General features: G+C 49.1%; 1 protein-coding gene across 1 annotated transcript in view; it reads right to left on the bottom strand.

Annotated features, from left to right (window-relative positions):
• The window catches only part of UTP14A (UTP14A small subunit processome component), a gene marked incomplete in the record, with an annotated part of 35,906 nt that overhangs the window by 2,157 nt on the left and 17,159 nt on the right, over positions 1-16,590 (bottom strand). The window contains 7 exon segments of the mRNA XM_073598109.1: positions 462-824; positions 1,882-1,959; positions 3,182-3,305; positions 6,738-6,832; positions 10,819-10,938; positions 13,301-13,456; positions 16,010-16,152. Of these exon segments, the coding sequence (XP_073454210.1) occupies positions 462-824; positions 1,882-1,959; positions 3,182-3,305; positions 6,738-6,832; positions 10,819-10,938; positions 13,301-13,456; positions 16,010-16,152 (1,079 nt within the window).

The following is a 16,590-nucleotide window of genomic DNA, read 5'->3' as shown; positions in this document are numbered from 1 at the left end:
AGCGAGCAAGAAAGGGGAAGAGAGCGAGCAAGAAAGGGGAAGAGAGCGAGCAAGAAAAAAAAAAAATAGATGAGGGTGTGGAGAGAGGAGGAGTAAAGTTGGGGATATCACACGTACATGAAGAACGCTGTATTTGGACATTTACATCCTCTGCTTGCCGGTCGTGTTTTGCTGATCTTTCGATCACACATTTCACCACACACATTCTTCCAAACTGAAAACAAGATTTCTGCCGTCTCCAATGGCGTGAAACAACCCCAAGGACCCCGGGAAGACCATGTGATCTTTGCATGAACTTTAGGTACACAAAGACGACTTTTTTTTTTGTAACGCAGACCGGTCCCTCTTAATGTGTGTAAAGTGTGAATTGGAATAACCCCTCAATATCCATTAAACAGATCATCACACATCAGTGTTCTCCGGAACCGGCACCACTCACCAGGTTCATCATAGGACTCCTGCTCTCCTTGCTGCTTCCTCAAGAGCCGCTTTTCTTCAAATTCTTTAAGTAGGACCTCTTCTTCAGAGTCCTGTTCTTCCTCCTCCTCCTCCTCCTCCTCCTCCTCTCGATCCTCACCCTTTGTGTTTAATTCTGCTTCTACCTGCATTTTTTCCTCATCCTCCTGGCTCCCAGAATCCTTTGCATCACTGCGCAGTTTTCCCGTCATCCAGGGGTTCGGGCCCTCGGAGATCACCTGAGCGTCATTGACAAAGTCCGGGATGATCTCCTCCTCTTCCTCGCTCTCCTCGCTCTCAGACAAAGCTTTGATTTTCTGGGTTAATTCTTTATTCTTCTGGAGCTGCTCCTGCATGGCCTTCCGGGCCTAAAAAAGGAGGAATGGTGATAAAAAGCCCCAAAATAATCACTGAGCGGAACATGAAAAAAGCTCAACAACTACAAGCAGCTCTTCAACCATTGGGGGGGGGGGTGCACACCAAAACTGCCACTGTGGCTGGTTAGGCAGCTCCCACCTTCCACCCTTAATCATAGGCTCCTCCCCTTCTATCCTTGGTGAAAGCACCCCCCCCCCCTCCCTGCTGCTTTACCCCTCCCCCCTCAGTCACAGCACAAAGCCCCACAGTGTCAGTGCCACCCCAGCTACTCAGCACACCGTCACAGTAGCCCCTCCCACCTTGCACCCCAACCACCACCATCCCTGATCAGAGCCCCACCTTCTATCCCACCTCACCCCTCTGTCATAAGCGCCCCCTTTTCTCCAAATCTACTCCCCTGGTGGAAGAACTTCCCTTACACCTCACCGTCCACCCTCCAATCACAGAACTCCAGAGCACATGAGTTCCCTTCTACACACCTCTTCCTCCAGTCATAACACCCCCTCTTCTCTCCCCCTCCCCCTCTTCTCTACCTCTCCTCCTCTTCTCCCCCCCCCCCCTTCTCTCCCCCTCCCAGCACACCTTTCCCACAATGTCTCTTCTGCTGGAGGACTCTGCTCCTCCCTCTATAACTCTCCTCTCCTGAAATACTCTGCACTGCTGAAGGACTCTGCTCCTTCCTCTATAACTCTCCTCTCCTGAAATACTCTGCACTGCTGAAGGACTCTGCTCCTTCCTCTATAACTCTCCTCTCCTGAAATACTCTGCTCTGCTGAAGGACTCTGCTCCTTCCTCTATAACTCTCCTCTCCTGAAATACTCTGCACTGCTGAAGGACTCTGCTCCTTCCTCTATAACTCTCCTCTCCTGAAATACTCTGCTCTGCTGGAGGACTCTGCTCCTTCCTCTATAACTCTCCTCTCCTGAAATACTCTGCTCCTTCCTCTAACTCTACTCTCCTGATATACTCTGCACTGCTGGAGGACTCTTCTCCTTCCTCTATAACTCTCCTCTCCTGATATACTCTGCCCCGTTAGACGATGCTTACCTCCTCATCATATTTTGCCATAAGGACTTTAGATTTTGCCCATTTTCCGCTGTTTTGATGCTTCAGTGACATTCGCTCCTGTGGAGAGAGAAGACAGACAATTAGGATAGAAGATGATCGGATCAGACCTCGTTTATCCTGAAGAGTTGGTCGGGACCCCTATGAGAAACCAACAGAAAGTCTACTCCTGCTGGGGGTCACACTGACATTGCAAAAGACCCGCCGCACATCGGTTCTGGTCATACGCCTGGGACCTGCCACATCGGTTCTGGTCATACGCCTGGGTCCCACCGCACATCGGTTCTGGTCATACGCCTGGGTCCCGCCGCACATCGGTTCTGGTCATACGCCTGGGACCTGCCACATCGGTTCTGGTCATACGCCTGGGACCCGCCGCACATCGGTTCTGGTCATACGCCTGGGACCCGCCGCACATCGGTTCTGGTCATACGCCTGGGACCCGCCGCACATCGGTTCTGGTCATACGCCTGGGACCTGCCACATCGGTTCTGGTCATACGCCTGGGTCCCACCGCACATCGGTTCTGGTCATACGCCTGGGTCCCGCCGCACATCGGTTCTGGTCATACGCCTGGGACCTGCCACATCGGTTCTGGTCATACGCCTGGGACCCGCCGCACATCGGTTCTGGTCATACGCCTGGGACCCGCCGCACATCGGTTCTGGTCATACGCCTGGGACCCCGCCGCACATCGGTTCTGGTCATACGCCTGGGACCTGCCACATCGGTTCTGGTCATACACCTGGGACCTGCCGCACATCGGTTCTGGTCATACGCCTGGGACCTCCCCACTCTAAGATGGGATTGTGTGTGCATGTCGGGATCAATAACTGGGTGCATATTTCCAGGAGGCGCTCCTCCCTGGATGATCCACACACAAAGAAGCTGCGATACGGTTGTTTTTTTTTTTCCTTGATATAAAAAAAAAAAAACAGTCACACTGGGGCACATGGCTTGCCCCCAGACCCTCTTAGTCCTTTAACGCGTTTCTCCCCAAAAGGAGCTTCATCATGATGAAGCCCCTATTAAAAGAAACACAACCCAGATGGGAGGAAAGAGCTGTCACATGATGACAGTTAAGTAACCAATTCTCTCTTGCTTATCCTAGAACTTCCCCCAACTCATTAGAATAGATGTGGCTTTTATTCCTTCAAACTAGCAACACACATTTGAAGTACAACACTGACTGTCATAAATGCTTCATAATTGGCCCCTTCTAAGTGCTGTCTAAGCTGTCAATTTTATTAGGAGGTTCAGGCAGGTGACAGATCTCACATACCTCTATCCTGGCCCTCTGGATTTTCTCCAGTTCCTCCAAAGCTGCCTCTGGATTTGTCTTTCGGAGTTCCTCAAACTCTTTTAAAGCCTGCTTTTGCCTGCTCTTCTTCAGCAGCTTGTGATACCTGAAAACATAAATAAAAAGATCAATAATTATTCCAATATGTGTGACCTCTTCCCCAATTATCCTCCTTTCGCCTCCTGACCACTTCATTCCCTTCCTGGCAACTTCCTCATCAACCTTCCAGAACTCTTCCCATCACAAATTCATTCTCCCCGACCTCATCCCCCATCAACCCTCCATCCTCCTCCTTCCGCCTTCTTCTCCATCAACCCTCCATCCTCCTCCCTCCCTCCTTCTTCTCCATCAACCCTCCATCCTCCTCCTCCCGCGTTCTTCTCCATCAACCCTCCATCCTCCTCCTGCCGCCTTCTTCTCCATCAACCCTCCATCCTCCTCCTCCCACCTTCTTCTCCATCAACCCTCCATCCTCCTCCTGCCGCCTTCTTCTCCATCAACCCTCCATCCTCCTCCTGCCGCCTTCTTCTCCATCAACCCTCCATCCTCCTCCTCCCGCCTTCTTCTCCATCAACCCTCCATCCTCCTCCTCCCGCCTTCTTCTCCATCAACCCTCCATCCTCCTCCTGCCGCCTTCTTCTCCATCAACCCTCCATCCTCCTCCTCCCGCCGCCTTCTTCTCCATCAACCCTCCATCCTCCTCCTCCCGCCGCCTTCTTCTCCATCAACCCTCCATCCCTCCTCCTCCCGCTGCCTTCTTCTCCATCAACCCTCCATCCTCCTCCTCCGCCGCCTTCTTCTCCATCAACCCTCCATCCTCCTCCTCCCGCCGCCTTCTTCTCCATCAACCCTCCATCCTCCTCCTCCCGCCGCCTTCTTCTCCATCAACCCTCCATCCTCCTCCTCCCGCCGCCTTCTTCTCCATCAACCCTCCATCCTCCTCCTCCTGCCGCCTTCTTCTCCATCAACCCTCCATCCTCCTCCTCCTGCCACCTTCTTCTCCATCAACCCTCAATCCTCCTCCTCCAGCCTTCTTCTCCATCAACCCTCCATCCTCCTCCTCCTGCCGCCTTCTTCTCCATCAACCCTCCATCTTCCTCCTGCCGCCTTCTTCTCCATCAACCCTCCATCCTCCTCCTCCCGCCTTCTTCTCCATCAACCCTCCATCCTCCTCCTCCCGCCTTCTTCTCCATCAACCCTCTATCCTCCTCCTGCCGCCTTCTTCTCCATCAACCCTCCATCCTCCTCCTCCCGCCGCCTTCTTCTCCATCAACCCTCCATCCTCCTCCTCCCCGCCGCCTTCTTCTCCATCAACCCTCCATCCTCCTCCTCCCGCTGCCTTCTTCTCCATCAACCCTCCATCCTCCTCCTCCCGCCGCCTTCTTCTCCATCAACCCTCCATCCTCCTCCTCCCGCCGCCTTCTTCTCCATCAACCCTCCATCCTCCTCCTCCCGCCGCCTTCTTCTCCATCAACCCTCCATCCTCCTCCTCCCGCCGCCTTCTTCTCCATCAACCCTCCATCCTCCTCCTCCTGCCGCCTCTTTCTCCATCAACCCTCCATCCTCCTCCTCCTGCACCTTCTTCTCCATCAACCCTCAATCCTCCTCCTCCAGCCTTCTTCTCCATCAACCCTCCATCCTCCTCCTCCCTGCCGCCTTCTTCTCCATCAACCCTCCATCCTCTCCTGCCACCTTCTTCTCCATCAACCCTCAATCCTCCGCCTCCAGCTTTCTTCTCCATCAACCCTCCATCCTCCTCCTCCCGCCGCCTTCTTCTCCATCAACCCTCCATCCTCCTCCTCCCGCCGCCTTCTTCTCCATCAACCCTCCATCCTCCTCCTCCTGCCGCCTTCTTCTCCATCAACCCTCCATCCTCCTCCTCCTGCCTTCTTCTCCATCAACCCTCCATCCTCCTCCTCCCGCCGCCTTCTTCTCCATCAACTCTCCATCCTCCTCCTCCCGCCTTCTTCTCCATCAACCCTCCATCCTCCTCCTCCCGCCGCCTTCTTCTCCATCAACCCTCCTCCTCCTGCTGCCTTCTTCTCCATCAACTCTCCATCCTCCTCCTCCCGCCTTCTTCTCCATCAACCCTCCATCCTCCTCCTCCCGCCGCCTTCTTCTCCATCAACCCTCCTCCTCCTGCTGCCTTCTTCTCCATCAACTCTCCATCCTCCTCCTCCCGCCTTCTTCTCCATCAACCCTCCATCCTCCTCCTCCCGCCGCCTTCTTCTCCATCAACCCTCCTCCTCCTGCTGCCTTCTTCTCCATCAACCCTCCATCCTCCTCCTCCCATCGCCATCTTCTCCATCAACCCTCCTTCCTCCTCCTCCCGCCTTCTTCTCCATCAACCTCCTCCTCCCGCCTTCTTTTCCATCAACCCTCCATCCTCCTCCTCCTCCCGCCTTCTTCTCCATAAACCCTCCATCCTCCTCCTGCCGCCTTCTTCTCCATCAACCCTCCATCCTCCTCCCCGCCTTCTTCTCCATCAACCCTCCATCCTCCTCCCGCCTTCTTCTCCATCAACCCTCCATCCTCCTCCTGCCGCTTCTTCTCCATCAACCCTCCATCCTCCTCCTCCCGCCTTCTTCTTCATCAACCCTCCATCCCTCCTCCTCCCGCCGCCTTCTTCTCCATCAACCCCTCCATCCTCCTCCTCCCGCCGCCTTCTTCTCCATCAACCCTCCATCCTCCTCCTCCTGCCGCCTTCTTCTCCATCAACCCTCCATCCTCCTGCCGCCTTCTTCTCCATCAACCCTCCATCCTCCTCCTCCAGCCTTCTTCTCCATCAACCTCCTCCCGCCGCCTTCTTCTCCATCAACCCTCCATCCTCCTCCTCCCGCCGTCTTCTTCTCCATCAACCCTCCATCCTCCTCCTCCTGCCGCCTTCTTCTCCATCAACCCTCCATCCTCCTCCTCCTGCCTTCTTCTCCATCAACCCTCCATCCTCCTCCTCCCGCCGCCTTCTTCTCCATCAACCCTCCTCCTCCCGCTGCCTTCTTCTCCATCAACCCTCCATCCTCCTCCTCCCGTCGCCATCTTCTCCATCAACCCTCCTTCCTCCTCCTCCCGCCTTCTTCTCCATCACCCCTCCATCCTCCTCCTCCCGCTTCTTCTCCATCAACCCTCCATCCTCCTCCTCTCGCCTTCTTCTCCATCAACCCTCCATCCTCCTCCTCTCGCCTTCTTCTCCATCAACCCTTCATCCTCCTCCTGCCTTCTTCTCCATCAACCCTCCATCCTCCTCCTTCCGCCGCCTTCTTCTTCTCCATCAATCCTCCATCCTCCTCCTTCCTCCTTCTCCATCAACCCTCCATCCTCCTCCTTCATCTTCCACCTGACATTGTCCCCATTAACTCTTCTACCTCCTCCTGACCTCTTCCTAATCAACCCACCACCCCTCTGACTTCTTCCCCATCAACTCTCCATACTTCTCCTGACAGTCACAAGATTAGCCAAAAGGTAAGCAGACATGGAAGACCTTACAAGCCAGTAGACATAAGTGATGATGCAAAGATTTTTTTTTTTTTAAAGAAATTACTTTTTGCTTTTAATTTTCCTCTCCCTTCGAGCTTTTGCCTCGTAGAAGGACTGCAGGGCACGGGCTTTCTGAAGCTCAGCTCGCCGAAGCTTGGCCTAAAGAAACAATGAAGAACAAGCGTGAACAGCGATCCAAGTCCACTTAACGATTTAAAAAAACTGCAATGATTCATGGTGGACAAATAATAACCTAATATCCCTCTATAATTTTTTAGAAAACAACAACTTCACTTCATTCTCTTTATTGAAATCTAGACATCAGATCCCCAATACTGAGTTTAATAAATTTCTCCAAATCAGACATTTTTTTAGTACATATTTCCAAACAGTAAACTCACTCCCACCATCATTTTTTGAAAACATTTGTCTAAAAACACCTAGGAGAGCAGGCCTGATATCTGAAATCTACTCTAATCTAGTCAATAATGCAGAACAATCCAAACTTCCCTATTTGCTCAAGTGGGAACAAGAATGTGATTTCTCATTTACAATGGAAAATTGGGACAAATGTATCCTTAACTTACACAAATGCACAAGATCAATTACGATCAAAGAAACTGCAATCAAACTTTTCACAAGGTGGTATTATACTCCAGTTAAAATTCATGCTATTTTCCCTGACACCCCCCCATACATGTTTCAGAGGTTGCAATTCAGCAGGATCCTTTTCTCATATCTTCTGGGATTGTGATAGAGTTACTCAGATATGGAAACAACTGGAAAAATTTAAAAGAAAAAATATATATATATATTTTTTTTCTTTTAGATCTTTTTAGTATTTTTAGCGCTGCTATTTGATCACACTATTGGTGAGGGCGAGTTTATAGTGTATCATTTATTATTAATTTACATGATTTTGTATCATTAAGTGGCTGCTTTGAGTGAGGGGCTAATCCCATGAGCGCAGTGTTTGGCACACAGAAAGGGGCGGATTACCTGTGTACCATATCAGTAATACAACTGGAAAAATTTGCCTCCAAAATCTCAAATAGCAACATAAACCTCACTAAATGTAACTGTCTCCAATTTTCTCCTATCATCTGTCTTTCCATACATAATATGAGATTGATCCACACAATATGTGTTGCTGTACCCTGGTTGATAGCATACCATTGAAATCCCCCACAGTTCCTCTTTCACATTTGAAAACCAGAATTAACAATATTAATTTAATGGAAAAAAATATTCCACACACTACAAAACACTAACCAATTCTACACAAAGAAATGGGGACCCATGGTTTAACCATGCTAATCTCTTCTTTAACCCCGAATAATTCTACCAAATACTGAAGTTCACTGAAGAGTATTATATGAATATAGAGTTTAATGTATAAGGGTCGGTTCACACTGGGACGACTTGGGATCCGACTTGTACGCCCTCAAGTCGCCCCAGAAAGAGATTCACATTAAGTGAATGGGAGCGTCTTAATAGACACTACTGAAGTCGCACCGACTTCAGAGCGTACTCCCTGTACTACTTGGATCCGACTTGGTAGGCGACCTGTACCATAGAAATCAATGGAAGTCGCCTCCAAGTCGGATCTCTCTCTCAAAGTCAAGCGACTTTGCAGGGAAAACCCTTCCCTCCCAGAGAGCCGATTGTCCTGTGATTGGCCACAGCCGAAGTCGCCTGTCCTGGAGGCAACTTGAAGTCGCGTTGTAATTTGCTAAAGTCGCGCTGAAGTCACGTTAAAGTCGCGTTGAAGTCGTGTTGCCCCTGTGTGAATCGAGCCTAATAGGAATTGCTATATTTATATATAAAAATGTATACTCCATTCAAGAACCGCTTAATATATATTGTTATTCTTTTTGTAGAAATTACTTTGATTGTACACTTTATGGCAGATGTTAATAAGCTTTTTGTACCAAATAAAAAGTTTGAAAACAAAAAAACCTTGCAATGATGAGTAGCGTGACATTTACTACAAGTTTCCACTAGATGGCACCAGAGCCAAGACGAACTTCAGACACTAGACACAGCCGTGCCACAAATTATCATCATTCACTATAAGGGAACGTAAACCCAAAAAATGTACTTCTTACTTCATCACTTTTGGTCCGTTATCTATACCATAGGAAGCATTTCCTTATATCTTTTCCAATAAGTGCAGCCCTGGTGATCTTACCAGAAATCTTGCAAGCTGCGCTTTTTTGGAGCGCTTCTCGATCTTATCCTTAAGGTACCTTTTGGTTTATCCCACTTATACACCAGTATACACACCGTCACTTTTTCCTTATCACAAATTCCCGGGGAGACCGACTACAACCATTCCTTGTTCTATGTACTTTGTTTTCTCACTGCTGCTACATGGCGTTTGGGTCTCTCTCTCTATTATATATATATAAAAAATATAAATTTTATAATATATATATATATATATATATATATATATATATATATATATAATATATATATATATATATATATATATATATATATATATATATATATATATATACACACACACACATACATATAAATTTTTTTTAAATATTTTCTTTTTTTCCTCACAAAAGTGAGTACACCCCTCATTTTTGTAAATAATTTATGCGACGACACTGAAGCCATGCAGACCAATTTGATGCAGTGTGCGGCGTATGGTCTGAGCACTGACAGGCTGACCCCCCACCCCTACAACCTCTGCAGCAATGCTGCCGGCACTCATACGTCTATTTCCCAAAGACAACCTCTGGATATGACGCTGAGCACGTGACCTCAACTTTTTTGGTGGACCATGGCGAGGCCTGTTCTGAGTGGAACCTGTCCTGTTATACCGCTGTATGGTCTTGGCCACCGTGCTGCAGCTCAGTTTCAGGGTCTTGGCAATCTTCTTATAGCCTAGGCCATCTTTATGTAGAGCAACAATTCTTTTTTTTCAGATCCTCAGAGAGTTCTTTGCCATGAGGTGCCATGTTGTACTTCCAGTGACCAGTATGAGAGAGTGAGAGCGATAACACCAAACTTAACACACCTGCTCCCCATTCACACCTGAGACCTTGTAACACTAACGAGTCACATGACACCGGGGAGAGAAAATGGCTGATTGGGCCCAATTTGGAGATTTTCACTTAGGGGTGTACTGACTTTTGTTGCCAGCGGTTTAGACATTAATGGCTGTGTGTTGAGTTATTTTGAGGGGACAGCAAATTTACACTGTTATACAAGCTGTACACTCACTACTTTACATTGTAGACAAGTGTCATTTCTTCAGTGTTGTCACATGAAAAGATAGAAGAAAAGATTTACACAAATCTCACTGAGGGGTGTACTTACTTTTGTGAGAGTATGTATGTAATATATATAACATACATACTCTCACATTTGTGTAAATCTTTTCATGTGACAACACTGAAGAAATGACAAAAAAATAGATTTTTTTTTTATATATATATAATAATCAATCTAATATAGATCTAAAAAAAAAAATCTATATCTATATACATACACACCCCACGGGGGGAGGGGATTAACTAAAAATATATAGAAAGAAATCCTTAGAATTTTTCTTCTTTTATGCGATTCCCAGAAACTGGAATAAAGAGAAACGCGTCTCACCCCCAGGTGGGCAAATCCAATAACATCCGTCTTTCTTTTTTTTTCTTATTTTAGCCCCTTCAGTCCAGACTGTGAAGGATCACATTGCTCGTGGCTGCGGTAGCGTGCGCTCCTTTCATTCATCCAGCTTCCCCGCTGTAATAGAAAAGTGATCCGGGTGGCTTTATAGCCGCTCAATCACTTTTGCAGTGTGGGAGGTGCGATTCCCCCCCCCCGCCTTCCCCTGCAGCCATCTTTCCTCTGTAGTTCCTCAGCTCTCCCGTGTAGACCGGCACCACATAGATGAGCTTCCGGAGGTCAAGCGGGAAGGAGATTGAGGATGTTTGTTCCCTGATCTCCTCCCTTGCTGTGAATGAAGCCGGCAGTGGCTCAGCTGTTGAGCGTCTCAGGGCCGCCATTCCTTGGCCGATAGTGACATCACCACAGATCATTACAAGACTCCGCGACTTATCAGGGAATCTTTATACCAAAAATCGTTCTCAATTGAACCGTAAAAGCGATGATGCGGGTACAGCCGCACTCACCTCTTCCAGACTCATAGCCTTCAATGAAGCCTCTTCCAGCGGAGTCAGCAGGGGGTCAGTGATTGGCTGCTTGTTGTTATGAAGGATGTTGAATATCTCCATCTCCAGAGGTGTGCGTGCCTGAGAGGAAGAAGAAGGGAGAGCGTCAGTCTGAGGAGAACGGGTAAAACTCCGCCCATAAAGATCGATCAGACGGGAGATGTAATATTGTGTCTCTCTATCTCCGGTCTAATCAATGTTTATCAACAATGTTACTTTGTATCTCTCTATCTCCGGTCTAATCAATGTTTATCAACAATGTTACTTTGTATCTCTCTATCTCCGGTCTAATCAATGTTTATCAACAATGTTACTTTGTATCTCTCTATCTCCTGTCTGATCAATGTTTATCAACAATGTTACTTTGTATCTCTCTATCTCCTGTCTGATCAATGTTTATAAACAATGTTACTTTGTATCTCTCTATCTCCTGTCTGATTAATGTTTATAAACAATGTTACTTTGTATCTCTCTATCTCCTGTCTGATCAATGTTTATAAACAATGTTACTTTGTATCTCTCTATCTCCTGTCTGATCAATGTTTATAAACAATGTTACTTTGTATCTCTCTATCTTCCATCTGATCAATGTTTATAAACAATGTTACTTTGTATCTCTCTATCTCCTGTCTGATCAATGTTTATAAACAATGTTACTTTGTATCTCTCTATCTCCTGTCTGATCAATGTTTATAAACAATGTTACTTTGTATCTCTCTATCTTCCATCTGATCAATGTTTATAAACAATGTTACTTTGTATCTCTCTATCTTCCATCTGATCAATGTTTATAAACAATGTTACTTTGTATCTCTCTATCTCCCTTCTGATCAATGTTTATAAACAATGTTACTTTGTATCTCTCTATCTTCCATCTGATCAATGTTTATAAACAATGTTACATTGCATCTCTATTTCCTGTCTGAACAATGTTTATAAACAAAGCAAAATGGATCACACAGGATATAGAGACATATACAAAGGAACATTGTTTATAAACGAGGGATTCCTGGATGAATGTCTCTTCCACCTTCACAAATGCTACACTTTAACCATTGAAGTTCTGTTATAAATCAGCACTGGGGCTCCTTCGGAATATCAGTGAATACATCGCCATGGTAATTTGTCCGCCTCTCCACTCCGACTTATCCTGAAGCTGAAGGTTAATCCGCTTAGGTTTTATGCTTTTAGTTGCCCCATGATTGGTATCAGTGGGAGGAATAGTGCCCCATCATTGGTATCAGTGGGAGGAATAGTGTCCCATCATTGGTATCAGTGGGAGGAATAGTGCCCCATCATTGGTATCAGTGGGAGGAATAGTGCCCCATCATTGGTATCAGTGGGAGGAATAGTGCCCCATCATTGGTATCAGTGGGGGGAATAGTGACCATCATTGGTAATAGTAGGAGGAATAGTGTCCCATCATTGGTATCAGTGGGAGGAATAGTGCCCCATCATTGGTGTCAGTGGGAGGAATAGTGCCCCATCATTGGTATCAGTGGGAGGAATAGTGCCCCATCATTGGTATCAGTGGGAGGAATAGTGCCCCATCATTGGTATCAGTGGGAGGAATAGTGCCCCATCATTGGTGTCAGTGGGAGGAATAGTGCCCCATCATTGGTATCAGTGGGAGGAATAGTGCCCCATCATTGGTATCAGTGGGAGGAATAGTGCCCCATCATTGGTGTCAGTGGGAGGAATAGTGCCCCATCATTGGTATCAGTGGGAGGAATAGTGCCCCATCATTGGTATCAGTGGGAGGAATAGTGCCCCATCATTGGTATCAGTGGGAGGAATAGTGCCCCATCATTGGTATCAGTGGGAGGAATAGTGCCCCATCATTGGTATCAGTGGGAGGAATAGTGCCCCATCATTGGTATCAGTGGGAGGAATAGTGCTCCATCATTGGTGTCAGTGGGAGGAATAGTGCCCCATCATTGGTGTCAGTGGGAGGAATAGTGCCCCATCATTGGTATCAGTGGGAGGAATAGTGCCCCATCATTGGTGTCAGTGGGAGGAATAGTGCCCCATCATTGGTGTCAGTGGGAGGAATAGTTTGGTGACGGTTGGTCTAGAGAAGTGGGTGATCTTAGGCAGACTATTTGCATACAGACCACATGTGACACCAAAGCTCTATAAACTAAAATCAAATGAATGAAAAGAGGAGGGGTCAGATAAAAGTCAGGCTGGGGAGAAAAGCGTTGGATGATGCTGGACGTCCTCCAGCCAGGAAATGAGGGCGGGGCTCTCTCTGACTTGCTGCAGCTTCTAATATACATGGTGAGAAGCTCACAGTGTGCGGTGAAATCAGGAGGAAGACAATTCAGTCCAGGAGAGGAGCCGCTACAACTTGTACAAGACTGAAGGGGGGGGGGGGGGGGCCGGAGGGAGGATTTAAAAGACAAATCATCATCCAGAACTCTACGATGGAAGCAGCACCGACCTTCCACCCGGAGAGCTTGTCCTCGATGGGCGTCGGCCTCAACGTCTCGTCGGCGAGCGGGAAGACCAGCTGCTCCGCCTTCCGGTTCTGCTTCACAACCGGATCCCATTTGGCCACTTCCACCGATGTGCTTTGATAGGAAATCACTCTCTGGATCTGTTCATAGAAAAATAAAAAGAATATAAAAAGACACACAATAGGTAAGAAAAAAAAGGGGAGGAGAAGAGAAAAAAAAAGGAAGGAGTACCTGTCACTTCTTCAGCAAATATGCTGAAAAGGAGAGAGTGTGAGAAGACAGACAGTGTATATATATTTTCTTTTTGTAGCTATGAAGGTTTTTAATGCATTTTGGGAGAGTGATTGTAAAAGGACAGCAGAGCAGAAACACAACACAACCTCTCTCCCCTCTCTCCTCCCCTTCCATAGCATGGCCCAGGCCAGTGTACACTGTGCTCTTTACTGCCATCAATGAGATTTCCTATTGCTGCACTGCAATCATGTAATCACTGGAGATCACAAACTGCTGGAAGTGGAAAGATTTTGCGTACAGAGCATCCGGAAAGTATTCACAGCGCTTCACTTTCTCTACATCATGTTATGTTACAGCCTTATTCCAAAATATACTAAATTCATTATTTTCCTCAAAATTCTACAAACAATCCCCCATAATGACAACGTGAGAGTAGTATGGTTGAAATCTTTGCAAATTCATTAAACAGGAAACAAATCCCATGTACCCAAGCATCACAGGCTCCTCCCATGTACCCATCACAGGCTCCTCCCACGTACCCATCAGAGGCTCCCCCCATGTTCACACGTATCACAGGCTCCTCCCATGTACCCATCACAGGCTCCTCCCATGTACCCATCACAGGCTCCTCCCACGTACCCATCACAGGCTCCCCCCATGTTCACACGTATCACAGGCTCCTCCCATGTACCCATCACAGGCTCCTCCCACGTACCCATCACAGGCTCCTCCCACGTACCCATCACAGGCTCCTCCCACGTACCCATCACAGGCTCCTCCCATGTACCCATCACAGGCTCCTCCCATGTACCCATCACAGGCTCCCCCCACGTTCACACGTATCACAGGCTCCCCCCACGTTCACACGTATCACAGGCTCCTCCCACGTTCACACGTATCACAGGCTCCTCCCACGTTCACACGTATCACAGGCTCCCCCCACGTTCACACGTATCACAGGCTCCCCCCACGTTCACACGTATCACAGGCTCCCCCCACGTTCACACGTATCACAGGCTCCTCCCACGTTCACACGTATCACAGGCTCCTCCCACGTTCACACGTATCACAGGCTCCTCCCACGTTCACACGCATCACAGGCTCCTCCCACGTTCACACGCATCACAGGCTCCTCCCACGTTCACACGCATCACAGGCTCCTCCCACGTTCACACGCATCACAGGCTCCTCCCACGTTCACACGCATCACAGGCTCCTCCCACGTTCACACGCATCACAGGCTCCTCCCACGTTCACACGCATCACAGGCTCCTCCCACGTTCACACGCATCACAGGCTCCTCCCACGTTCACACGCATCACAGGCTCCTCCCACGTTCACGCGCATCACAGGCTCCTCCCACGTTCACGCGCATCACAGGCTCCTCCCACGTTCACGCGCATCACAGGCTCCTCCCACGTTCACGCGCATCACAGGCTCCTCCCACGTTCACGCGCATCACAGGCTCCTCCCACGTTCACGCGCATCACAGGCTCCTCCCACGTTCACGCGCATCACAAGCTCCTCCCACGTTCACGCGCATCACAAGCTCCTCCCACGTTCACGCGCATCACAAGCTCCTCCCACGTTCACGCGCATCACAGGCTCCCCCCACGTACCCATCACAGGCTCCCCCCACGTACCCATCACAGGCTCCCCCCACGTACCCATCACAGGCTCCTCCCACGTACCCATCACAGGCTCCTCCCACGTACCCATCACAGGCTCCTCCCACGTACCCATCACAGGCTCCTCCCACGTACCCATCACAGGCTCCTCCCACGTACCCATCACAGGCTCCTCCCACGTACCCATCACAGGCTCCTCCCACGTACCCATCACAGGCTCCTCCCACGTACCCATCACAGGCTCCTCCCACGTACCCATCACAGGCTCCTCCCACGTACCCATCACAGGCTCCTCCCACGTACCCATCACAGGCTCCCCCCACGTATCCATCACAGGCTCCCCCCACGTACCCATCACAGGCTCCCCCCACGTACCCATCACAGGCTCCTCCCACGTACCCATCACAGGCTCCTCCCACGTACCCATCATAGGCTCCTCCCACGTACCCATCACAGGCTCCTCCCACGTACCCATCACAGGCTCCTCCCACGTACCCATCACAGGCTCCTCCCACGTACCCATCACAGGCTCCTCCCACGTACCCATCACAGGCTCCTCCCACGTACCCATCACAGGCTCCTCCCACGTATCCATCACAGGCTCCCCCCACGTACCCATCACAGGCTCCCCCCACGTACCCATCACAGGCTCCTCCCACGTACCCATCACAGGCTCCTCCCACGTACCCATCACAGGCTCCTCCCATGGACATAAGTATCACAGAAGAGAAAAGAGAAGCAGGAAAAAAAAAAAAAAAGGTAGAGAAGAGAAAACACAAAAAAGAAAAGAAGAAAGTGAAGAGCTAAAAGAAGTGAAGAGAAGAGACTTACCTTCTGGGTCTCCTCGTTGCTCAGGGGAAGCTCCACACTCTTCTTGTCCTTCAACTTATTTAGTTGCTTCTTGACCGTGGTCAGGGCGGTGGTCTTCTTGATGGGTTCAATGAGATCGGACAGAGAGATCTTCTCCCCGACTCCTGGAAAAACACCGACAGTGCGATCAGCAGAAAGGCCGGACATTCAGATCATCACACAAAGGAAGCCCCATATCACAGGCCGGATTTTTAAATCTTCTGCTCCAAGAACTCCGACAATGAGATAAAGTTCCCAGAATGCCCTGGGCCCAGTACATGATATGTCAATGATGGTGTCACCCCCCCCCCAGTGGATTCTAAATCTATAAACAGTGGCGAGACTTCAATATCACGTGAAAATGGCTGTACCTAAAAATAGGAAGGTCTCACCGCTGTGGGAGGAGCAGAGAAGCTTATGGGAGGAGCAGAGAAGCTGTGGGCAGGGCAGAGAAGCTGTGGGCAGGGCAGAGAAGCTGAGGGAGGAGCAGATGAGGGAGGAGCAGATGAGGGAGGAGCAGATGAGGGAGGAGCAGATGAGGGAGGAGCAGATGAGGGAGGAGC

The sequence above is a fragment of the Aquarana catesbeiana genome, linkage group LG09 (genome assembly GCF_042186555.1).
Source record: "Aquarana catesbeiana isolate 2022-GZ linkage group LG09, ASM4218655v1, whole genome shotgun sequence".
NCBI classification, from domain to species: Eukaryota; Metazoa; Chordata; class Amphibia; order Anura; family Ranidae; genus Aquarana; species Aquarana catesbeiana.
The sequence above is the reverse complement of the archived record's forward strand: the minus strand, read 5'-3'. Positions and strand labels throughout refer to the sequence as shown.